General features: G+C 44.3%; 1 protein-coding gene across 2 annotated transcripts in view; it reads right to left on the bottom strand.

The window, feature by feature from the left end:
• The window catches only part of OPTN (optineurin), a 48,936-nt gene extending 23,225 nt beyond the window's left edge, over window positions 1-25,711 (bottom strand). For both annotated transcript variants that reach the window (XM_037846218.1, XM_037846219.1), the window contains exons 1-4: window positions 25,585-25,711; window positions 11,358-11,528; window positions 10,550-10,752; window positions 2,195-2,371 (exon numbers count right to left, since the gene is read on the bottom strand). In XM_037846218.1, coding sequence (XP_037702146.1) covers window positions 2,195-2,371; window positions 10,550-10,752; window positions 11,358-11,517 — 540 coding nt within the window. In that variant the 5' untranslated portion in view covers window positions 11,518-11,528; window positions 25,585-25,711. The remainder of the gene's footprint in view (window positions 1-2,194; window positions 2,372-10,549; window positions 10,753-11,357; window positions 11,529-25,584) is intronic.
• Window positions 25,712-26,740: the final 1,029 nt, after the last annotated feature.

Here is a 26,740-nt window from a genome sequence, read left to right as displayed (position 1 = left end):
CTTCACGCTCACCAAGCACTCTGCAGGAAGAGGCCACCATTGGGTACCTCTGATATGCTCTTTGAGCTTCCTGAATTTTATCAGTCATCTGCAGAAGGCTGCAACAATTTGATCAAACTTATGTATTCATACTCTCTTCTCCCTAGCAGAAAGGGTCCTCTGGGGCTAAGTGTGTTTTTCAATTGGCACTTTAATTCCCTTGATTTTGGCCACCACTGATGCATCTAAGATTCTATTAAGGAGTATAGACGGTATGTTTCTTCTTTTCCTTCTCCTTGTTATTTGTTCTGGTAACACATATACAACACAAAACTTCCCATTTTAACCACTTCCATGTGTACAATTCAGTGACATTAGTTACCTTCATAATCCTGTGCTATCATCACTATCATTCAGTACCCAAACTTTCCCATTACTCCAAAGAGAAACTCTGTACCCATTAAGCAGTAACTTCCCATTTCCCACCCTCACCCCCACTGCCTCTACCCCTGGGAAACTGTAATCTACTTTCTGTCTCTATGAATTTGCTTTTTGTAGGTATTTCAAATGAATGAACTCATACAATATTTGTCCTTATATATCTGGCTTATTTCATTCAACACGATGTCTTCAAGGTTCATCCATTCTGTAGCAGGTATCAGAACTTCATTCCTTTTTTTGACTGAATAATCTGAATAATATTCCATCGTATGTATATAACACATTTTGTTTATTTATCGGTTGATGGACACTTGGGTTGCTTCTACCTTTTGGCTATCGTGAATAATGCTGCTGTGAATATTGGTGAACAGGTATCTGCAAGTCCCTGCTTTCAATTCTTTGGGGTATATACCTAGAAGACAGATTGCTGGGTAATATCAAATATAGAATTATTTAACATTCCGAGGAACTGTGAAATTGTTTCCCACAGTGGCTGCACCACTTTACATTCCTACCGGCAGTGCACGAGGGTTCCAATTTCTCCACATTCTTCCCAGCACTTCTTATTTTCCATTAAAAAAAAGTAACGGCCATCTTAGTGGGTGGAAGTGGCTATCTCACTGTGGTTTTAATTTGCATTTCCCTGATGGCTAATGATGATGAGCATCTTTTCATGTGCTTATTGGCCATTTGTGCATATTCTTTGGAGAGACAGCTTTTCAGATCTTTGCCCTTTTTTAATTGGATTGCCTTTTTGTTGCTGATGTCATGGTTCTTAAGAACCAGTTTCAGATCCTATTAATCTTCAGTGCAGCAAATGAATCAGAAAGTAGACCAAGTCACACGTCAACATTTCAGACATATCCAGCAGTTTTGTTTTGTTTTGTTGTTTGCAAGATGCCCCCTCACCATCTACAAAGTACATTCCATTTTTTCAGAGACGCAATTCACCTGTTTTCCTATGGGAGAGATATACTTTGGCAAAGCTAAATTGATAGCCTGTAACAAGGATTTCTGTATTCACTATCAGTTTTTTTCTTTTAGTGGCAATGAAGGAGGGGCCACACACGGTTTTTCTGTGTGGTTTGCTCTTGAATAGTGCAGCCTGGGCACCCAGACACAGTCACAACAGATGCTTCCCGAGTGCACACGCCACCCTCTTGGCTCACCTCACCTTGGCTCGCACGTCAGTGCTTCACACTCAGCTCTCCCCGGCGCCTGAGAAGCTGCTGTGGGGAGGGAGGGAGAAGCCAAGCCACCCCTCACCCTCCGCCACAGCAGCTCTCACCTTTCTTTCTCCTATTTCTTATTTTTAATATACCATGGCTCCTCATAAGACTTTGTGGAAAAGATGGTTCTGCTCTGGAAAAGGGTTTAAAATCCATGAGTTTACTGCATCTGATCACAATTCTGCCCACCTAAGTGAGCTGCTAAGCAGAGCCTCGAGACCCAGTCTGAAAAATGCATGAAAGGAGGTGTATGTTTGCCTCTTTTAGGTCACTCACAAAAATGTCCAATTTGCCAGGACATACTGCAAAAATAAAAAGACTATCCCTTTTGATATAAAAGATAATCAATGGCTTTCCATTTCAGCTATGACAACATTTTTATAGCATTGAGTTAGATTTAAAAAATGAGCGTCAATTTTTCTTTGCTACACTGAAATCTCCTCATTATTTGGCTTTCCGGTGTTAAAAAGAAATGGCGGTATGTCCCTGCTGCTGCCAACTATCTGGGTTGGCTTTGTGACTGGGGATTCTGTTCTTGAACTTACAGTAATATTGATTTCAATAAAGGAGTCTTCTCTGCCCAGGCCCAGCTTGAGTTGTAGCTCGGACACGATGCCCAGCAGATCCGCCTTTTCAGCCTGGAGGCGGGCCACCTGGGCCTTCAGCTGCTCCATCACCTGTTCCAGCTCTGCCCTGCGAACCCTGGAGTTGCCAGCGGGGTCCTGGAAAGGACAAGGAAACCGAAGCAGATCAGCACGTCAAACGGCGCACCCTGTCATCACACTCGATTTCTCCCACACCCACACGACAAGGCAGCTCCCCTAGGCTTTAAGAAGAAAATTCTAGATTTGACTTGGCAAGTTATTAGGATGTAACATTTAAAATGGAAAACTTTACATTAATTCAAATAATAGAAAATTAAAATAACCTACGAGAAGGAAGAAAGGCTTCCTTAGACACTGGAATAATCTCGTATCATGGAAATAATCAACTGGACTTTATCAATGATTGACTCGTGGTTTAGCGCAAAATTCCAGATGATCAGAACCCTTCTCCCCGTGAATGCCTGCCCGCCCCCATTCCCGCCTTGTGCATCTTGCCTGGTTAGAAGCCAGACAGGAGGCCAAGGACATTACTTGGTGAAGCAATGGCGGAACACAATGAAAGGTTGCGAACTCCCCCAGCTATGGAGGCTGGCGACAATAGCATTCTCTGCTGCTGTTTTAAGGTTGCTAAAGATGGTCAGGTGAGAGAATATAAAATTTGAAATTCAGAGGCTGATATCAAGGGTCAAAAAATTTCATTGTACCCTGTATAAACTGATAATAAACACTGGCATTTCACTATTGCCAAGTACATGCTGTGTTTAGCTGTATATGACAAAGTCATAAGAGAAGGACCCTATTTATACGTGGTGTTTTCACTTGTTTTTATGTGGACAGACTCTGGTCCATACTCCGCTAATTCCTGAGAATAGCGCCTGGAGGAGAGTCACTTAACACCTCTGGGCATCAGTGTCCTTGGTTTAGAGAGACTCATGTGCTTTCTCTGGTTTCTTCCTGACCTTCTAGGCCTCTCTTGACTTCTTTCTCAGGAAATCTTCACGACTCTTACATGTGCTGCCACGCTTTAGTTCCCTTTCCAAAGCAGAAATATATATACTTGAGAGTTTCAGAAAACTGCAACACCTTAGAAAACTGAAAAGCACACATACACATAAGACTATTCTAATAATATAGTGCACACTAACGAATACCTTAAGACGAGATTGTAGAGAAAAATCTTAATTACCCTCAGGAATTTATAGCATGATTAAATACCATCAACAGCGTCTCCAAACTAGTGATTTAAAAAACGTCATCTGAGTTGTTTTCTTTTCCCTTTCCCCGCCCTCCCTCCCTGTGAGATTTCCTAAGGAGTGGTAAACAGGTCCAAAGGCTTGTGGGTGGACCAAATAGTCCGTGAACTCTTTAATGCCATGGAAATGCCCCCCCCCCGCGCTGAGATAGCGCTCCTTCTCTCTCCAGAGCCTCCCCTTTGCTAGAAAACCATCACAGGCCTCAGAGAAGAGCAACTCACAGTGAAACCAAAGAGCCAGGTCTGCAGGGAGAGGTTAAATGCCTCTGCAATCTGAGTCATGACTCATACACAAGAAACATAAACTTAAAGGAAGGAAAACAATGTAAGGAAAGGCACGGCTTAGCGTGGAACCAGGAAATAAGCAGGTGCAGGCCAGACTTGGCCTTATTAGGAGTCTTCACATTTGCCTTCTTGACCTCTATAAAGACATTTTATGGGGTGGATTTTTAGAAGTCACCTTGGGAAAAGGGCAGGAAACAGAGCTTTAAACAAGTGCCTGAGGGCCACGAGAGGACAGGACTAAGGCTGGGACAGTAGGCTCTCAGGCCATCAAGGTACTTGTCTTCAATGTGGCCATGAAACACCTCGCAAGTCAGCACTTCAATGTTAACACTCGAAATTTCCCTTCATTTTACCACTGAGACCCTCTGTTCCTTCGCAGACCAGGACCCCTGTGGCTTATCCCCTTTGGTCTCTATCCCAAGCCCACTATTTGTTAGTGTCTTTCATCACTCTGGGCACACCCATTGGCTCGCCTGTAAACACAGTTACCTCTAAGTCTTTTTCATTTAGTTGCACAATGTCTTCGTGGGAGCCCCAGGCCCAAGGCCTTCCCCAAGTGCCTTGGAAACTGCACACAACAGCTTGTGTGACCTAGGACAGTTAAGGTTTGACCTACTCTCCTGGTAAAATCAGGCCTCTGGTGCTAAATTTAATCTATAGCTTGCCTCCCTCCTAAAACTCCCTGAGGTACTATTATCTAAAGATAATCTATCATCCTCCCCTCTTCCCTGTTGACGACAATCAATCCCTCCCTACGCCACAAGACCCACCCCCCACCCCCCTTATACCCATTTGAATGTTTTTGTCCTAACCCTTATAAACCACTCCCTGGGACCCCTGCTTTTGCAAAGTACCTTATACATCGAGCTCTGAACCCGCCACCATTCAAAGCAGCTGACTTCCCACCCTGTTGGTAAGCCCCCAAAATAAAAGCTCATGTCTCAGAACATGTCCAGTGCTTTCTTTAGTCCTCTGGCTGCAAAAGCCTTCTTGGCTGTGATAGTCTCTATCCCACTGCCCTGAAACCATGCCCAGGTTGATGAAGGATCTCAGAATCTCGGAAGCATAAATCTGTCTAATGACCTCTGCCTAGCAATGTGTGCTGTTAAAAGTTACAAAGGCCTCTCTAGAGAGAACTGAAATGCACAAGTCAGTGAAACCTTAGAGAAGCATTACTGCCCAGCCTGAGCACCCCACTCCCCTCCCTCATGCACAGGCACAGGAGAGGCCCTGGTGGCATGGCAGGATTCTCAGTGACCTGGCTGCAGAGATCAGCCACAAGGATGGGCCGGCATGAGTGAGGCCTCGAGAGCGTCCCTAAATAAGAAAGCACTTCAAATGGCCTGGAGCACAAGTAGAGCTAGAGGCCCTGGGCAGGCGGGGATGCTGGGAGGCAAGGTCTGGGGGAAGAAAGCTGATACCCAAGGGTTTTGAAAAGCCATGACAGAGTTTCTTCCAAGCACCCCACCTTATCCCCGAGCCCTGCTTGTCACTGGCTTCCGCTGATCACATGCATGGAAAGAAACTGTCCAGGGCTCCAGCTTCTGATCTCAACTTCTTCCAATACTGCCATCTTTTGGGAAAACCTGTAGACAGACTCTCTCAAACAGACAAACTGCTTCTGGAAGCTTCCTTCTTGGCCACAAGGCAGGCCCCAGCAGCTGTCAGCTCAGATCCCCATAGCCAAGGAAGGAAAACAACGTAAGATTATTTCTTCCACAGGAGAGAAAATTATTCATATATTCCCAATGATCTTTTTGTGGTATTCTAGCTCAAACTTACTTAGATCGTGAGCAAGTTCCCCCAAAGAAATTGATGCTTTTTGAAATGTAAGATAAGTTGAAGCATCAGATGTGATAAATCTTATTAACAATGAAACACTTCAAAAAAAATTTAAATCTAGTAAAGCAGAATGCTTTCATTGTCTCCTAGACAGGAGCTCACAAGTAAGAACATCAGTCTCAACTGTACTACTTTTGTAAACAACCTATCGTGCCTTAGATGATTCCATATCATCCCCTTTCATTATTCCTTTCCATTTTAATTCTCTGTTTCTGTTCTTTCCCAGCTGTGCTGCCGCCCCAGGCCTCAGAGAGGGTGGAGCAGATTCCCCAGTTACTGGGGAGAATACTCACGCCAGCATTTGGAGAGAAAAGGGCTGCCGTGAAGGTCCTTGGAAAGGGTTGGACTCCTGCTGTCTCAAGCCCCAAGGATAAAACTTTGTTCTATAAATGACTCTCAGACTTTGAAATCTAATGGAGTTTGCCCTGCTGGTTTTAGGAACTGTTTTGGTCCCATGAACACTGTTTTCCTTTCAGTTTCTCCCTATGGTAATAGGAATGTTTATCCTATGACTGTCCTTCCTTTTTATATTGGCAGCAGAGAAGTTGTTCTAAGTTTCATAGGTCCACACGGCCAGAGGGGAATTTTGCCTTAGGACAGACCACGCCTGTAACTGATTCTGATAAGATCTTGTACTTACCTATTGTTACTGAAATGATTGAAGTTTTTTAAAAAAATATGTCATTTTGGGGTCCCGGGGGTGGAATGTGCTGGTTTGGATATATTATGTCCCTCCAAAAGCCATATTCTTTAATGTAATCTTGTGAGGGCAGACATCAATCTTTCGATTGAGTGTTTCCATGGAGAAGTGACTCAATCACCTGTGGGCTAGACCTTTGATTAAATTATTTCATGGAAATACGGACCCCGCCCATTCAGGGTGGTCTTAATTAAATCACTGCAGTTCTGTAAGAAAGGGACATTCTGGAGAAGGCTGTTGAAAAGCTGATGCTTGGAGATGCAGACAGAAGGACGTTTGGAGATGCTAAGCTAAGAGATGCTAGCCCAGAGTTTGCTCTGGAGAAACTAAGAGAGGACCCCCAGATGCACAGGAGCTAAAGAGGCTAAGAGAGCCAAGCCCAGAGACATTTTGGAGAACACCATTTTGAAATGCAACCTGGGAACAGCAGACGCCAGCTACATGCTTCCCAGCTGAGAGAGGTGTTCCGGACTCCATCAGCCTTTCTTCAGTGAAGGCATCTTCTTGTTGAGGCCTTAGTTTGGACACTTTTATGCCCTAAGGACTGTAAATTTGTAACCAAATATGTCCCCTTATAAAAGCCAATCCATTTCTGGTATTTTGTATACTGGCAGCATTAGCAAACCAGAAAACCATCTCAGAAATTAGAGATCAAAAAGCTTCAAGGTAAAATCTCCAGACAATCAATGGTATCAGGGATGAGTTCTGAGCCAAGCCAGTGCTCCATGCTACAAAGGGCTGCGAGGTCCTGGTTTGGAAGAAAAGAGCCAACAGAGATCCTGAACAGCACAGTGAGCCTCGGGGAAGGCAGGGGCTTAGAATGTGTTCTGATTCATTCAGCCACTAACATCTCCTTCTGACATTCACCTTGGGTGTGAGCACAACTCCCAGATTCTTTGGGTCAACAAAAAGGGGTCTTATTTACCTCTTTTTTGCGGCAACCCCATGGTCTCCTATCCTGATATGACACTGGCCAACCATATTGCTCTAGTTTGCTAATGCTGCCAGAATGCAAAACACCAGAGGTGAATTGGCTTTTATAAAAGGGGGTTTATTTGGTTACACAGTTACAGTCTTAAGGCCATAAAGTGTCCAAGGTAATGCATCAACAATCGGGTACCTTCACTGGAGGATGGCCAATGGTGTCTGGAAAACCTGTTAGCTGGGAAGGCACGTGGCTGGCGTCTGCTCCAAGTTCTGGTTTCAAAATGGCTTTCTCCCAAGACATTCCTCTCTAGGCTGCAGTTCCTCAAAAATGTCACCCTTAGTTGCTCCTGGGGCCTTTGTCCTCTCTTAGCTTCTCCAGAGCAAGAGTCTGCTTTCAACGGCCATCTTCAAACTGTCTCTCGTCTGCAGCTCCTGTGCTTTCTCCCACGTGTCTCTCTTGGCTGTAGCTCCTCTTCAAAAGGTCACTCTCAGCTGCACTGAGTTCCTTCTGTTTGTCAGCCCATTTATATGGCTCCACTGATCAAGGCCCACCCTGAATGGGTGGGGCTATGCCTCCATGGAAATATCTAATCAGAGCCATCACCCACAGTTGGGTGGGGCACACCTCCATGAAATACTCAAAGAATCACAATCTAATCAAAACTGACACATCTGCCCACACAAGATCACATCAAAGATAACAGCATTTGGGGGGACATAACACATTCAAACTGGCACATTCCATCCCCTGGACCCCAAAATGACATTATCTTTCCATATCCAAAATACACTCATCCCACAATATCACAGTAACTTAAATCATTTCAGTAACAACAGTTAGGTACAAAATTCCATCAAAATCAATTATAGGCATGGTCAGTCCTAAGCCATAACTCCCCTCTAGTTGTGGATCTGTGAATTTAGAACAAGTTATGTGCTTCCAATATACAAAATAGGGACATTCATAGGATAAACATTCCCACTGCCATAAGGAGAAACTGAAAGGAAAACAGGGTTAACAGGACCAAAACAGTTCCTAAAACCCGCAGGGCAAACTCCGTTAGATTCCAAAGTCTGTCATTTACAGAATGACGCTGCATCCTTGGGGCTTGAGAGAGCGGGAGTCTAACCCTTCCCAAGGGCCTTTGTGGCAGCCCTTTCCTCTCTAAACACTTAGGTGAGTGCTCCAACATATCCACACATTGGGAAGACCACCTTCTCGGCCCCACCCTCCTCAAACCTCGGGGCAGCTCCCAGATTCCCTTCCATCTCCAGGGCACATGCTCAACCCCTTCAGAACAGTGTGGTGGCAGCCAGGCTCTCCCCAATTCCCTGGGAATGTGCTCCACCCTCTTTGGGGTTTGGGGTGGCAGAACATTTCCTGAGCATCGAGGAGGAAGGCCCACCCTCGACCTCCAGGGCAAACTCACCCTTTTCATGCATGTGGGCCACTCTGCTCTCCCAACCCAAGGCCTCTTGACTCCATGGCTCTGTCTTTGAAGAAATTTTTCCTTCAATTTGTTCCTTATGTCTATAAAGATTTTGCAAAAATTCTGTTGGCTTTGCATGAAGCACACAGGGGTCAAAGCCATCAGACAATAGGACTTTACACAAATCCCTTCTGGATAACTCCATCTCCAATCCTGGCTTGTACTGAAAAAGCAGCTGGGGTCCATGTTTAGTTAAATCCTCATATTGGGCTGTAGCTTCTGGGGATTCACCCCCTGGAAGCCTGGAATTTTCCAAACCATCAGTTTCTTGTTTCTTTGAATCCAAGAGTTCAGTTCTAAGTTTATCTCTCTCTGCTCGCATTTTACTATAAGCTGCAAGAAGCCAGGGTACATCTTCCACATGCAGTCTGGAGATCTTCTCAGCTAAGTATTCCAGGTTGTCGCTTTCAAATTCTTCCTTCCATCTGACACCAGGGCTCAATTTTGCCAAATTCTCTGCCACTTTAAAACAAGGATCGCCTTTCTTCCAGTTCGCAAAAACTCATCATTTCTGTTCAAGTCCTTGTCAGAAGTATCTTTAGAGTCCATATTTCCACAGTCTCTTCAAAGCAGTTTAGGTCTTTTCTATCAAGCTCCTCACAATTCTTCCAGAACCTTCCCCTTTTCCATTTAAAAAGCCGCTCCAACATGTTTGGTATTTGCAAACTCAGCAGCAAAAGCACCCCACTTCTCTGGTACCAAAATCTGTTCTAGTTTGCTAACGCTGCTGGAATGCAAAACACAAGAAATGGATTGGCTTTTATAGAAGGGGGTTTATTTGGTTATACAGTTACAGTCTTAAGGCCATAAAGTGTCCAAGGTAACACATCAACAATCGGGTACCTTCACTGGAGGATGGGCAATGGTGTCCAGAAAACCTCTGTTAGCTGGGAAGGCATGTGGCTGGCATCTGCTCCAAAGTTCTGGTTTCAAAATGGCTTTCTCCCAGGACATTCCTCTCTAGGCTGCAGTTCCTCAAAAATGTCACCCTTAGTTGCTCCTGGGGCCTTTGCCCTCTCTTAGCTTCTTTGGAGCAAGAGTCTGCTTTCAACAGCCATTTTCAAACTGTCTCTCGTCTGCAGCTCCTGTGCTTTCTCCCACGTGTCTCTCTTGGCTGTAGCGCCTCTTCAAAAGGTCACTCTCAGCTGCACTGAGTTCCCTCTGCCTGTCAGCTCATTTATATGGCTCCACTGATCAAGGCCCACCCTGAATGGGTGGGGCCACACCTCCATGGAAATATCTAATCAGTCATCACCCACAGTTGGATGGGGCACACCTCCATGGAAACACTCAAAGAATCACAATCTAATCAAAACTGACACATCTGCCCACACAAGATTACATCAAAGATAATGGCGTTTGGGGGGACATAATACATTCAAACTGGCACACATATTTACAAAGGAAAAGGTGAAGTGAAAAAAATCTCTATTTTAGACTGAGAGGAAGAACAAGGTCAATAAGTAAAAATTCTGGGTATTGGAATTTTTTAAAAAATATAATTTTATATCAGTCATAATCTAAAAACAATTGGATGGTTCTAACCAGAGATCCTTCTGGATCTTCCATAATGAACAGAAAGCATTTGACTTATCTTTTGACCACAAAATGGTTAAAGCTTTACAAATTTCTTTCCTCCAATAGATTACACACGGCCCTTTAACTGCAATCGATGTATTCAGCAAAAACATTTCTTCCAAGACTAGTCCAGCCTGAATCATGAAAGGTTTTCATCTAGAAGTCTAGACAAATAAGAATCTACTACAATTAATAAAATCACAACTGATCAGTTTGCTCACCTCAAATGACCTTTCTGGTTTCCCTTTTAGCTTTTCAAGCTCTTGCTTCAATTTCTCGTTTTCATGACTTAAGGCCATCAAGCAGTCTTTGGCTTCCTTGCTCTGTATCTCAAAGAACTGGCGCTCCTCCTTCTGTTTTTCCCTCCAGGCTGAGAGCTCCTCGAATCGCTCCTTCATAGCTTGGTTATTTAGCTTCATGGCTTCTGTACGGGGTCAGAGGGAGGGGGCCACACACCAGGGGATGGACTTAATTCGAGGAATCAGCTTCCCATTAGCCCACCTCACCGTGCGGCCCTGAACCTGAAGCCGCCCTGCCCGGCCTGGGCCCAAAGCGCAGCCAGCTGAGGGGACCTGGCCTCCAGGCAGCCCTGGCCGCTCTCCTGGCAATTCCTGTCCTCCAAAGTCCTAAGAACATGATGACTTGCATGCTGCACTACCACACAGAGACTATTAACAATTAGGGGACCGAATCCTGGTCCTGCCAACAGCCCCATCTCGAGATACTAGAATGCTTCCTCTCCATCTCCAGGTCTAACTCTGCAATGAGAACAGCAGCCTGTCCCTTTCTTTTTAAATGGGCTACAAGTCATCATGCTATTTCCCTGAGACACAGAGAATCCTTTTTATTCTTACCTGTTTCCAAAAGCAAACACACAGAAAGCTAAATCCTGCACTCTGCCCTCCACTCCCCAAGGGAACAGAAGGAGAGTGAAGGGGGTCCACCTACAACCCTGCAAGCCTCTCCACCAGGGGACTGTACTTCAGGGCGGCCCGGGGAAGGCAGGGGCACAGCGTAGCCACTGCTCACCCTTCAGCTGATGGTTCTCGGTAAGGAGCTCTTTCATCTGCTGCAGCAGCTCCTCGGGGGTGTCCAGTTTGGAGACAGCCTGACTGGGGGATCCATTTCCTGGGCTCTTATTGGGGCTGTCCCCCTTCTCAGTTCGGCAGTTGAGTGGCTGCTGAGACATGGCAGCAGGTCCTGTGGGAGAGTCACAGACTGAAAATGCAGCGGTTCCCCTTGCAAGGGGGACCCCACAAAAGCCACAAATCCACTGGTGATTGCTAATACTTGTTCCCAAAGTTGCCTCTTTTCTCTCCAATTATGTTTTTGAACATTTTTAGATTCTTCTTTTTAAACAGAAAAGGTATACCCAGATTCAGGGAAACGTGTGTAAGCATGTGTGCACACATGTGTGTGCAGGGTGTATAAAATGAGGAGCTGGGATGAGAAGGGGATATTGCAATTATCAGGAATCCTAAAATGAGGAATTCAAGAGGGTTTCTTGTAATAGAGATATATATTATATATCATATACTATATGTTATATACTTTTTATATAGTTGTAGTCATGGGCAAAGTATCAATAAATCAATAATTTTCCCATGCAGATCTTTTAAGTTAAAATTTCATATTTTGGGTGAATTGCATGTTATGTGAATTACATCTCAATAAATCTGATAAAAATCTAATATTTCTATTAGAATAAAAATAGTTTATTTCTGGTCTTTTGGTTCAGAGGCACTGGAAAATAACACTTTTTGAATCTTACTATGTGCAGATTCCAATCTTCACTAAACCCTACCAGACAGCTATCTGACGGGTATGGAAACCAAGTGCATGGCTTCACAGCTTGCCCAAGGCCACTTAAGAAGTGGCCCAGCCAGGTGTCAAGGGTGATTCCGAAGCTCAACCTTGTAACATAATAAAGGCACTACCGAATACAAAGGGTTCAGTATTACAGGATTTTTTCACAGCACACTAAAAAGACTAAGAAATCTTGCTTAGTTATTGCATATTCTGAAGTTATTTCTACACATTTCACTTTACTTTGTGGAAGGGTCAATGTGGGCATATAAATGTAAGCCAGATGGGTGCATCCCAACTCCACTTCTGTCTTACCTACTACCTGCACAAACAGAGAAATCTCTTCCAATGACCGGCCACACTCTATCGGCAAAACATTTCTCCTTCACACTTCAAGAAAATGGGCATAAGCCTTTTCCGTGAAGAACTGATGGGGATAAACTATAAAACAATACACAAATGAAAGCTGTACACATACACCCACATACGCATGCACACTTCTCTCTTTCATACATAGAGCTCACTCTCATACACATACATACACACACACACACACACACACGCAGTTTTGCAAAGATAAAAGATAGCAAATGTCCAGAGAGAACCCTGAGAAAGCCTAGTATTATTTCCTCCAAGATGCTTATCCTTGGAAGACAATTTTAAATCCATCTAACCAACAAACAAGTATTCAGCAACTGTGCATGCCATACAACCATGATCAGGCAGAAAGAGATGGCATCGTGAAAGGTAGGGACGATGGGCTCTGGGATGAAGGAAGGGCTGGGAAGTGAGCACCAGTTTCTAACAGGGGAGCCACGGCTTTCACACCCCCAGCACTGCACAATTATCGCCTGCATGACCTCTTTGAGTTGCAGTCATTTAGCCATGAAATCGGTCACTGGAAGAGAGGCGAGAGAAGCACATTGTCTCTGAGATGTAACTGTATAATTTGCTCTCTTTGTATCCATATTTTAAAGTAAAACCAAAGGCACTGAATGAAGTGTGAGGTTTCTTCCCAATGCCAACAGGAGGCAACACACGGGTCCTCTGGAGCCGAGTCTGGGGACCTGCTGGCTTTATTTAGGTCAGAAGGGACTTTCAGGAAATTGGCAATGGTGCCACTTCAACAGGGGACAGCAGGCCCTGCAGCACTTCTCCCTCAAGCAAGCACAAAGGGATATGTCTTCGTGAAATTATTTAATGAGGATGGCAAGGCTATGAGGTGAAAAAACACCGATGAAGCATATTATTCAATGTTGAACCTTTTGTAAGTATCCAACTTTTACATATCCCTATTCATTTAGAGAAAAAATATAATGGTGAAGTGTTCTCTCTTAACATAAGGGACTAGAATAAACTGCCCCCCCCCCATAAAATAATTTGGACAAACAGCCAGTTTCTGGTCTTCCACAAAATTCTTTTTGCATAGAATGCTCTGGGGGCTAACATTTCATAAAAATGGGGTTTTACTGAATAACTGTTCCTATTTTGCAGAGGAACGCTAAAATTCTAGGCAACAGACCCTAAAGTCCTTGTAATATGTATCATTTACTCACCAACATTAAATTTGCTCAGATAGTCAATGATTATACTGTAATTTGCAAGGGCCATGAAAACATTTAATAAATGTAAAAAAACAAATGTAAGCAGATATCTGGAGGTGTGCTTGGTTTCATTCTATCATATGCAAATTTCTCCTTAATGGTTTTTCAGAGAAAGAGACAGAGATCAATTATTCCCTTGGAAATGGTTCAGATTTTTTCTCCTTGACCTTCCCTACAAAGCCTTTTATTGTGGTATAACCACAAGAAAGTTAACTCTGGTTCTAGATGTTATAGCGTACCTCAAGCCCTCTTAAGTTGCCTAGATTTACATGAGGGCACAAAGGGGACATAAGCGGGTTATGCCAGAGAGACAGGAGAAAAATACTCACTACCCAGGTGTGTGACCTTGGGAAGTCACCTGACTTTGTGATTTGGTAGTGACTCATCCAGCAGATCAAACTGATAATCATGGTTGCTTTCAGGTCAAAAACTCAGTGGAAAGTGATCTTTGGCATCTAGCAAGATCACGTTGCAATCTCCACCCCTCACACGCACACAAACACACTTACTAGCCCCATGGACACACTATCTCCTTCCACTGTCCTAATTACAGTCAACTCTTTATTAGCCAGAACTGTTAGGAGAAATCATTTTGTAATCCAAAGCCACAGTCAATAAGAGGTTAGCATATATGACATATATAAGAATGCAAATACTTACAACTGATATTTTACTACAAGTAGCTGAATTGATTTTTGATAACTCAAAGGGCACTTTACAATTTCAGAATACTGTGGGGCATCGTTATGAGTTTTGCCATACAGGGCACATGTGAAACGTCGATTGGTAGAATGCAAGATAGAGAAAGCTTACTCTAAAGTTTTCAACATTGTTTTAGCTATTCTCAATTGGACACCCAGAGATGCATTAAAAAATCCTTGCACACATCTTCAAAAGGTTATAGAGGTGGGCGGGGCAAGATGGCAGACTGGTGAGCTGTATGTTTTAGTTACTCCTCCAGGAAAGTAGGTAAAAAGCCAGGAACTGCGTGGACTGGACACCACAGAGCAATCTGTCTTTGGGCATACTTCATACAACACTCATGAAAACGTGGAACTGCTGAGATCAGCGAAATCTGTAAGTTTTTGCGGCCAGGGGACCCGCGCCCCTCCCTGCCAGGCTCAGTCCCGGGGGAGGAGGGGCTGTCAGCTCCAGGAAGGAGAAGGGAGAATTGAGTGGCTGCTCTTATCGGAAACTCATTCTACTGATTCAAACTCCAACCATAGATAGACTGAGGCCAGACACCAGAGACTCTGAGAGCAGCCAGCCCAGCAGAGAGGAGATGGGCATAGAAGGAAAACAACACGAGAAGCTCCAAAGTAAAAGCAGAGGATTTTTGGAGTTCTGGTGAACACAGAAAGGGGAAGGGCGGAGATCAGGCCTTGAGGCGCATATGCAAATCCCGAAGCAAGGCTGATCTCTCTGCCCTGGGCACCTTTCCTTAATGGCCCTGGTTGCTTTGTCTATTAGCATTTCAATAACCCATTAGATCTCTGAGGAGGGCCGTTTTTTTTTTTTTTTTTTAAATCCTTTTTGCTTTTTCTAAAACAATTACTCTAAGAAGCTCAATACAGAAAGCTTCAAAGAATTGAAATTTGGGCACGTCAAGTCAAGAGCAGAACTAAGAGAGCTCTGAGACAAAAGGCAATAATCCAGTGGCTGAGAAAATTCACTAAACAACACAACTTCCCAAGAAAAGGGGGGTGTCCGCTCACAGCCACCATCCTGGTGGACAGGAAACACTCCTGCCCATCGCCAGCCCCATAGCCCAGAGCTGCCCCAGACAACCCAGTGTGACGGAAGTGCTTCAAATAACAGGCACACACCACAAAACTGGGCGTGGACATTAGCCTTCCCTGCAACCTCAGCTGAATGTCCCAGAGCTGGGAAGGGGGAGCAGTGTGAATTAACAGAGCCCCATTCAGCCATCATTTGAGCAGACTGGGAGCCTCCCAACACAGCCCAGCAGCCCAGAACTGCCCTGGGGGGACGGCACTCACCTGTGACATAGCACAGTCATCCCTCAACAGAGGACCCGGGGTGCACAGCCCGGAAAAGGGGCCCACTTGCAAGTCTCAGGAGCCATACGCCAATACCAAAGACTTGTGGGTCAGTGGCAGAGACAAACTGTGGCAGGACTGAACTGAAGGATTAGATTATTGCAGCAGCTTTAAAACTCTAGGATCATCAGGGAGATTTGATTGTTAGGGCCACCCCCCCTCCCCGACTGCCCAGAAACACGCCCCACATACAGGGCAGGCAACACCAACTACACACGCAAGCTTGGGACACCAATTGGGCCCCACAAGACTCACTCCCCCACTCACCAAAAAGGCTAAGCAGGGGAGATCTGGCTTGTGGAGAACAGGTGGCTCGTGGACGCCACCTGCTGGTTAGTTAGAGAAAGTGTACTCCACGAAGCTGTAGATCTGATAAATTAGAGATAAGGACTTCAACTGGTCTACAAACCCTAAAAGAACCCTATCAAGGTCAGCAAATGCCACGAGGCCAAAAACAACAGAAAATTATAAAGCATATGAAAAAACCAGACGATATGGATAACCCAAGCCCAAGCACCCAAATCAAAAGACCAGAAGAGACACACCTAGAGCAGCTACTCAAAGAACTAAAGATGAACAATGAGACCCTAGTACGGGATATGAAGGAAATCAAGAAGACCCTAGAAGAGCATAAAGAAGACATTGCAAGACTAAATAAAAAAATGGATGATCTTATGGAAATTAAAGAAACTGTTGACCAAATTAAAAAGATTCTGGACACTCATAGTACAAGACTAGAGGAAGTTGAACAACGAATCAGTGACCTGGAAGATGACAGAATGGAAAATGAAAGCATAAAAGAAAGAATGGGGAAAAAAATTGAAAAACTCGAAATGGACCTCAGGGATATGATAGATAATATGAAACGTCCGAATATAAGACTCATTGGTGTCCCAGAAGGGGAAGAAAAGGGTAAAGGTCTAGGAAGAGTATTCAAAGAAATTGTTGGGGAAAACTTCCCAAATCTTCTAAACAACATAAATACACAAATCATAAATGCTCAGCGAACTCCAAATAGAATAAATCCAAAAAAACCCACTCCGAGACATATACTGATCACACTGTCAAACACAGAAGAGAAGGAGCAAGTTCTGAAAGCAGCAAGAGAAAGCAATTCACCACATACAAAGGAAACAGCATAAGACTAAGTAGTGACTACTCAGCAGCCACCATGGAGGCGAGAAGGCAGTGGCACGATATATTTAAAATTCTGAGAGAGAGGAATTTCCAGCCAAGAATACTTTATCCAGCAAAGCTCTCCTTCAAATTTGAGGGAGAGCTTAAATTTTTCACAGACAAAGAAATGCTGAGAGAATTTACTAACAAGAGACCTGCCCTACTGGAGATACTAAAGGGAGCCCTACAGACAGAGAAACAAAGACAGGACAGAGAGACTTGGAGAAAGGTTCAGTACTAAAGAGATTCGGTATGGGTACAATAAAGGATATTAATAGAGAGAGGGAAAAATATGGCAAACATAATCCAAAGGATAAGATGGCTGATTCAAGAAATGCCTTCACGGTTTTAACGTTGAATGTAAATGGATTAAACTCCCCAATTAAAAGATATAGATTCACAGAATGGATCAAAAAAAATGAACCATCAATATGTTGCATACAAGAGACTCATCTTAGACACAGGGACACAAAGAAATTGAAAGTGAAAGGATGGAAAAAATATTTCATGCAAGCTACAGCCAAAAGAAAGCAGGTGTAGCAATATTAATCTCAGATAAAATAGACTTCAAATGCAGGGATGTTTTGAGAGACAAAGAAGGCCACTACATACTAATAAAAGGGGCAATTCAGCAAGAAGAAATAACAATCGTAAATGTCTATGCACCCAATCAAGGTGCCACAAAATACATGAGAGAAACATTGGCAAAACTAAAGGAAGCAATTGATGTTTCCACAATAATTGTGGGAGACTTCAACACATCACTCTCTCCTATAGATAGATCAACCAGACAGAAGACCAATAAGGAAATTGAAAACCTAAACAATCTGATAAATGAATTAGATTTAACAGACATCTACAGGACATTACATCTCAAATCACCAGGATACACATACTTTTCTAGTGCTCACGGAACTTTCTCCAGAATAGATCATATGCTGGGACATAAAACAAGCCTCAATAAATTTAAAAAGATTGAAATTATTCAAAGCACATTCTCTGACCACAATGGAATACAATTAGAAGTCAATAACCATCAGAGACTTAGAAAATTCACAAATACCTGGAGGTTAAACAACACACTCCTAAACAATCAGTGGGTTAAAGAAGAAATAGCAAGAGAAATTGCTAAATAGATAGAGACGAATGAAAATGAGAACACAACATACCAAAACCTATGGGATGCAGCAAAAGCAGTGCTAAGGGGGAAATTTATAGCACTAAACGCATATATTAAAAAGGAAGAAAGAGCCAAAATCAAAGAACTAATGGATCAACTGAAGAAGCTAGAAAATGAACAGCAAACCAATCCTAAACCAAGTAGAAGAAAAGAAATCACAAGGATTAAAGCAGAAATAAATGACATAGAGAACAAAAAAACAATAGAAAGGATAAATATCACCAAAAGTTGGTTCTTTGAGAAGATCAACAAGATTGACAAGCCCCTAGCTAGACTGACAAAATCAAAAAGAGAGAAGACCCATATAAACAAAATAATGAATGAAAAAGGTGACATAACTGCAGATCCTGAAGAAATTAAAAAAATTATAAGAGGATATTATGAACAACTGTATGGCAACAAACTGGATAATGTAGAAGAAATGGACAATTTCCTGGAAACATATGAACAACCTAGACTGACCAGAGAAGAAATAGAAGACCTCAACCAACCCATCACAAGCAAAGAGATCCAATCAGTCATCAAAAATCTTCCCACAAATAAATGCCCAGGGCCAGATGGCTTCACAGGGGAATTCTACCAAACTTTCCAGAAAGAACTGACACCAATCTTACTCAAACTCTTTCAAAACATTGAAGAAAATGGAACACTACCTAACTCATTTTATGAAGCTAACATCAATCTAATACCAAAACCAGGCAAAGATCCTACAAAAAAGGAAAACTACCGGCCAATCTCCCTAATGAATATAGATGCAAAAATCCTCAACAAAATACTTGCAAATCGAATCCAAAGACACATTAAAAAAATCATACACCATGACCAAGTGGGGTTCATTCCAGGCATGCAAGGATGGTTCAACATCAGAAAAACAATCAATGTATTACAACACATTAAAAACTCGAAAGGGAAAAATCAATTGATCATCTCAATAGATGCTGAAAAAGCATTTGACAAAATCCAACATCCCTTTTTGATAAAAACACTTCAAAAGGTAGGAATTGAAGGAAACTTCCTCAACATGATAAAGAGCATATATGAAAAACCCACAGCCAGCATAGTACTCAATGGTGAGAGACTGAAAGCCTTCCCTCTAAGATCAGGAACAAGACAAGGATGCCCGCTGTCACCACTGTTATTCAACATTGTGCTGGAAGTGCTAGCCAGGGCAATCCGGCAAGACAAAGAAATAAAAGGCATCCAAATTGGAAAAGAAGAAGTAAAACTGTCATTGTTTGCAGATGATATGATCTTATATCTAGAAAACCCTGAGAAATCAACGATACACCTACTAGAGCTAATAAACAAATTTAGCAAAGTAGCGGGATACAAGATTAATGCACATAAGTCAGTAATGTTTCTATATGCTAGAAATGAACAAACTGAAGAGACACTCAAGAAAAAGATACCATTTTCAATAGCAACTAAAAAAATCAAGTACCTAGGAATAAACTTAACCAAAGATGTAAAAGACCTATACAAAGAAAACTACATAACTCTACTAAAAGAAATAGAAGGGGACCTTAAAAGATGGAAAAATATTCCATGTTCATGGATAGGAAGGCTAAATGTCATTAAGATGTCAATTCTACCCAAACTCATCTACAGATTCAATGCAATCCCAATCAAAATTCCAACAACCTACTTTGCAGACTTGGAAAAGCTAGTTATCAAATTTATTTGGAAAGGGAAGATGCCTCGAATTGCTAAAGACACTCTAAAAAAGAAAAACGAAGTGGGAGGACTTACACTCCCTGACTTTGAAGCTTATTATAAAGCCACAGTTGCCAAAACAGCATGGTACTGGCACAAAGATAGACATATAGATCAATGGAATCGAATTGAGAATTCAGAGATAGACCCTCAGATCTATGGCCGACTGATCTTTGATAAGGCCCCCAAAGTCACCGAACTGAGCCATAATGGTCTTTTCAACAAATGGGGCTGGGAGAGTTGGATATCCATATCCAAAAGAATGAAAGAGGACCCCTACCTCACCCCCTACACAAAAATTAACTCAAAATGGACCAAAGATCTCAATATAAAAGAAAGTACCATAAAACTCCTAGAAGATAATGTAGGAAAACATCTTCAAGACCTTGTATTAGGAGGCCACTTCCTAGACTTTACACCCAAAGCACAAGCAACAAAAGAGAAAATAGATAAATGGGAACTCCTCAAGCTTAGAAGTTTCTGCACCTCAAAGGAATTTCTCAAAAAGGTAAAGAGGCAGCCAACTCAATGGGAAAAAATTTTTGGAAACCATGTATCTGACAAAAGACTGATATCTTGCATATACAAAGAAATCCTACAACTCAATGACAATAGTACAGACAGCCCAATTATAAAATGGGCAAAAGATATGAAAAGACAGTTCTCTGAAGAGGAAATACAAATGGCCAAGAAACACATGAAAAAATGTTCAGCTTCACTAGCTATTAGAGAGATGCAAATTAAGACCACAATGAGATACCATCTAACACCGGTTAGAATGGCTGCCATTAAACAAACAGGAAACTACAAATGCTGGAGGGGATGTGGAGAAATTGGAACTCTTATTCATTGTTGGTGGGACTGTATAATGGTTCAGCCACTCTGGAAGTCAGTCTGGCAGTTCCTTAGAAAACTAGATATAGAGCTACCATTCGATCCAGCGATTGCACTCCTCGGTATATACCCGGAAGATCGGAAAGCAGTGACACGAACAGATATCTGCACGCCAATGTTCATAGCAGCATTATTCACAATTGCCAAGAGATGGAAACAACCCAAATGTCCTTCAACAGATGAGTGGATAAATAAAATGTGGTATATACACACGATGGAATACTACGCGGCAGTAAGAAGGAACGATCTGGTGAAACATATGACAACATGGATGAACCTTGAAGACATAATGCTGAGCGAAATAAGCCAGGCACAAAAAGAGAAATATTATATGCTACCACTAATGTGAACTTTGAAAAATGTAAAACAAATGGTTTATACTGTAGAATGTAGGGGAACTAGCAGTAGAGAGCAATTAAGGAAGGGGGAACAATAATCCAAGAAGAACAGATAAGCTATTTAACGTTCTGGGGATGCCCAGAAATGACTATGGTCTGTTAATTTCTGATGGTTGTAGTAGGAACAAGTTCACTGAAATGTTGCTATAATATGTAACTTTCTTGGGGTAAAGTAGGAACATGTTGGAAGTTAAGCAGTTATCTTAGGTTAGTTGTCTTTTTCTTACTCCCTTGCTATGGTCTCTTTGAAATGCTCTTTTATTGTATGTTTGTTTTCTTTTTAACTTTTTTTTTCATACAGGTGATTTGAAAAAGGAAGGGAAAGTTTAAAAAAAAAAAAAAAAAAAGAAAAAAGACAAACAAGGGAAAAAAAAAAAAAAAAAAAAGATGTAGTGCCCCCTTGAGGAGCCTGTGGAGAATGCAGGGGTATTCACCTACCCCACCTCCATGGATGCTAACATGACCACAGACATAGGGGACTGGTGGTTTGATGGGTTGAGCCCTCTACCATAAGTTTTACCCTTGGGAAGACGGTTGCTGCAAAGGAGAGGCTAGGCCTCCCTGTATTTGTGCCTAAGAGTCTCCTCCTGAATGCCTCTTTGTTGCTCAGATGTGGCCCTCTCTCTCTGGCTAAGCCAACTTGAAAGGTGAAATCACTGCCCTCCCCCCTACGTGGGATCAGACACCCAGGGAAGTGAATCTCCCTGGCAACGTGGAATATGACTCCCAGGGAGGAATGTAGACCTGGCACCGTGGGACGGAGAACATCTTCTTGACCAAAAGGGGGATGTGAAAGGAAATGAAATAAGCTTCAGTGGCAGAGAGATTCCAAAAGGAGCCGAGAGGTCACTCTGGTGGGCACTCTTATGCACACTTTAGACAACCCTTTTTAGGTTCTAAAGAATTGGGGTAGCTGGTGGTGGATACCTGAAACTATCAAACTACAACCCAGAACCCATGAATCTCGAAGACAGTTGTATAAAAATGTAGCTAATGAGGGGTGACAATGGGATTGGGAAAGCCATAAGGACCAAACACCACTTTGTCTAGTTTATGGATGGATGTGTAGAAAGGTAGGGGAAGGAAACAAACAGACAAAGGTACCCAGTGTTCTTTTTTACTTCAATTGCTCTTTTTCACTCTAATTATTATTCTTGTTATTTTTGTGTGTGTGCTAATGAAGGTGTCAGGGATTGATTTAGGTGATGAATGTACAACTATGTAATGGTACTGTAAACAATCGAAAGTACAATTTGTTTTGTATGACTGCGTGGTATGTGAATATATCTCAATAAAATGATGATTAAAAAAAAAAAAAAAAAAGGTTATAGAAACTGGAGCTAAGCCATTTATTCCAAGCTTCTAATAACAAACATTCTCATAATGATCCAAGTAGTCCAGATCTGAAGTGTGTCATTCCTCAGCAAAGGTGATACTTAATTACAGAAGGGTGAATAAATTTAGCACAGGATGTGCCAAGGTTTTACTAATAAGGAAGAAAAAGAGCCACCTGGTGGGTAGATCAAAAGGAAAAATTCCTGGATTTTATTCCCAGATCTGAATTCCTGATGATCCATATTATCATTCTTAATTTCAAAGGAGAAGTAATTATAGCAACAGCTTGACCCTGTAGGTATGAACTTAAATCTCATTCCCAGGTTGGCTTTAGAGATGATCCAGTCCCACGTCTTACTCAATGCAAGAATGTCCGGTCTGGTTTCCACGGCAGATAGTCACACACCTCAATGGCAGGCAGCTGCCCACTCCACTAAGGGGCAGTTTTAATTTCCACAGTCATCATGGACCAAACAGAAGCCTGCCCTTTACTGACTTCCACCCTCTGGACATGGCATAAGAGAGCAAAACACAGAATCAGCCTAGGCCCCGACCCCAGGGTGGCTCATTCTCTAAATGTGCTAGCAAAGTAATTCACAGTTTCCATCCCTTGATGGAGAAATTAGTTTTAAACCGTGAAAATGTGTTTCTTGGTCAGAAACAACAGCTGGCTATTGGCAAATTCTGGCTTGGGTTCATTAGAGGGGCTGAGTAAGATTCAAAGACTGTATTGACTGTACCCACCACCCTGGAAAAAGAATATGAAGAAGCTATCCTACTGACGGGGCAAGAAAAGCCTCACGTTTAAATGCCAGAAATGGCATTTTCATTTGGTATTTAGTAATACATAGAAAATGCGAGTAGATTTCACCTAGTCACCCAAAGCAGGAGCGTGAGTGTTATGCTTGATTCTTCCTAACCTCTCTTCCTCCAAGTCTGATGGTGCAACAAGTGCTGTAGGTCCACCTCTGAAATGCTTCTGAAACCCACTGCTTCCTGTGCATCCCACCCCTTCGTTCCCGCCCTTCTTATCCTGTCAGTACCAGAGCACTGTCACACTGCAAGAGGGACAGTTCTATTCTTCTTCTCCAAGCTGTATCCCAGCACCCAGAACAGCACCGACTCACAGAGAGATGCAACAAGGATTTGTTGAAAGAATTTTAATAACCCCCTGCATGGTCTGATTCTCATCTTTACGCTGTAGTTATACTGCCTTTGTGTCTCTTTCCTAACATGAAGGCATTCCCCTGCTCCAAAACCTTCCCCCAGCAGGTAGTTCCAGGACCCCACAAGACAAACACATTCCTTGAGTCTAGCCCGACATGTCCACCAGCAAAATCTCCTGTCAACATTGTCCCTGAGTGCAGTAAAGAGGTCACAGTTCCCTGCCCTGTTCCTTCTTTTGAGGACCCAATAGCACTTTGTGTCCCACATCCTGGGCCCTTTCTGTATCAACGTGTAATGATCCTATGCCAATCCATCTTCCCATCAAACTGGAAGTCAAGGTCTCCATGTTATTCTTTCTAGAAACTGCTGCATAGCAGGCTCTCAGCAAATGCTTGCTGAGATGAAATAAAATACAGTATAATATGGTATTCTGAAGTCTAAAACCTGTTAAACACTTACCGCCGTGGAGGTGACAAATCCAGCATGCTAGTACTATTAGGAGTTTTTCGGTGGTTCTATGGTATTCCTTTCCAGATTCTTGAACTCAATTTTTAAAACTTATCTCTAAAATTAGAACTGCTTTTTACATCACTAAGAACATATATGGATATCATTTCATAACCCATATTCTATTATTCAATCCTTATATACATGTCAAAGTGAAAATAATGAAAACTTTAAAAATAATTTTTCTTTCTGAATAAAACAGATTTTATTTAAAAAAACAGAGTTTAATTTCCTTCTTTTCTGCTGGGTTTTAGATTTACTATTCCATAAATTCCAAAGAACATATCAAATATTCTATGTCTATAAAATTCAGAGACGGTGGGGCTTGGGTGGCGAGAATGTGTACTTTGTGTATTTTCATGCCCACTTGCCTCTACTTACAGGTGGGGTTCCCTAGGGAGGTAACACTGCAACCAATTCCTTTCAACAATACTCTTGTTTCTTTGGGGGAAAGGGGGAGGGTGTTCGCTTAGCTTCAGCAGCATAATATGAAACCTGAAGTTCAGTTATAAAAAACCACAAGTGGTAACTGTTATAGTGTAAACAATATATAAAGAACTACTAAAATTGTCCCAAGAGGAAAAGAGGTAAGTCACCCGGCTGGCTCCAATCAATCACTGTCCTCTCTCTACAGGCCACATTTAAATGTCCCTTGTCTTGGCCATTTCCGGACAGTTACTGGTCTTGGCTTCTGCTTCCAGGACTTTCCAATCTAACGCAAGCTGGGCGCTGTCCTGAGAGGCGGTTCCTCCCCCTTCCCCTCTTCTGTCGCTCATCAAGAGCAAGGCAAGTCCTTCTGGTAACAATGTCGCCTTGCTAACCAGATGTGGAAGCTTTTCGCATGCGGACAGACACTTCTATGCTTTGACTTCTCATTTCATCTTTAGGCAGTTTGTGGCAAACATTTCCATACAATGTGTTTCTGGTGGCGAACGCCAGATAAGAAGCTGGGTTTCGCTTTCTTCTTAGCAAACCTGTCTACTGCCTCTAGTTTCCATCAGATTCCATACACACAACACACGTGTATATATAACCACATAAACTGCCACCCACACACGTATACACAAGGATGACCTGCTCTTTCCTATTCCTAGACCACTGCCTGAGGCCAGAGCATGACTTAACGCCTCCCGCAGGTGAGCCTCTGCCCGCCGCCCCCTCCAGGAGAACCTGGCTGCACAGTCACGCCCGGCCCCGGGAGGCCCCACCCTGGAACCCCGAGACCCGCAGGGCTGGGGGCTGCTGCGGCCACTGGCGGAAGGAGAAGGGAAGCCCCGGGATCACCGCCCTTCACCTCCGTTCAGGAGACCCTGCGGGCAGCGCCCACCGGGGACCCCCGCCCACCCCGCCCACCCCGCCCGCAGGGACCAGGCGGCGCCGGCCACCGACCGCCCACCCCCACCCCGGCCTGCTCACCCGCCGTCGCGCTTCGGCCTCCGCTGGGCTCACGGCTCCTTCGGCATCGTGCCCGCGAAGGACTGCGGACCCGGATGCAGACGCAGGCGGGGGTCGGCGGGGCAGCGAGGAGCCGGCTCCCAGGTGGCGGGCGTAAAGACTCGGGACCCGCCCGCCGCGCTGCAGACGCCCGCCCCGCCCCCGAGTCCCCGCCCCGCTCTCCGCAGGCCCCGCCCACCACACTGCAGACAGACGGACGGCTTCACCCCGTTCCCAAGATCCTCCGCCCACCCCTCCACAGGTCCCGCCCCACCTGGCAGGGACTGCTGGCAGGCCCCGCACAGCTCCGTGGCCCCGCCCCGCTCCCTGCAGGCCCCACCCCGCCGTTCCACAGACTCCGCCTCACAGCGCAACTAATGGCCAGTTTACCCTCCCCGCCCCGCCCTTCTAGGTCCCACCCACCCCTCCACACTTCCCGCCCCACCTGGCAGGGACGCCGGAAGGCCCCGCTCCGTCGGCCCCACTCTGCTCCAAGGCCCCGCCCCGCCGCCGACGGACGGCTCCGCCCCCGAGGCCCTGCCCCTCTCCCGCAGGCCACACCCGCTCCGTCAAGGCCACGCCCACCACGTAGCCGACCGCCGGCCCTGTCCCCAAGGCCCTGCCCATCTCTCCACAGGTCCCGCCCCACGGGGCAGCGCTCGCTGCAGGCCCCGCTCTCCCGTCGGCCCCGTTCTGCACCAAAGCCCCGCCCCGCTCCCCGCAGGCTCCACCTCGCCCCTCCTCGGACCCCGCCTCACCGCACAACTAATGGCTAGCTTACCCTCCCCACCCCGCTTTTCTAAGGCCCCGCTCCGCTTCCGCACTAGCCGCGCCCCCCCACCGCTCCTCTCGGAATGTCCGGGCCTTGTACCTCCTCGGGCTCGGCCCCACCCAGGCCAGGCCTCAGCAGGCAATTTCCCCGACCCGCCCTCCAAGGCTCGCCCGTCGCCTGGCCCCGCCCCTCCCTAGGTCCAGGCCCTGGCTCCGCCTCCCAACGACAGCCCGAGGGTTTTTCGTCGCCCCCAGCCGGCTGCTCGCCCGGGCTCAGGTACCGCCTGGGGAGCCCGCGGGACTGCCGCGACAGATGTGACTTGAAATGAATGAATTAGTAGGCAGCATCCGGAGCCGAAGTTCCCTG

The sequence above is a fragment of the Choloepus didactylus genome, chromosome 8 (genome assembly GCF_015220235.1).
Source record: "Choloepus didactylus isolate mChoDid1 chromosome 8, mChoDid1.pri, whole genome shotgun sequence".
Taxonomy (NCBI): Eukaryota; Metazoa; Chordata; class Mammalia; order Pilosa; family Megalonychidae; genus Choloepus; species Choloepus didactylus.
The sequence above is the reverse complement of the archived record's forward strand: the minus strand, read 5'-3'. Positions and strand labels throughout refer to the sequence as shown.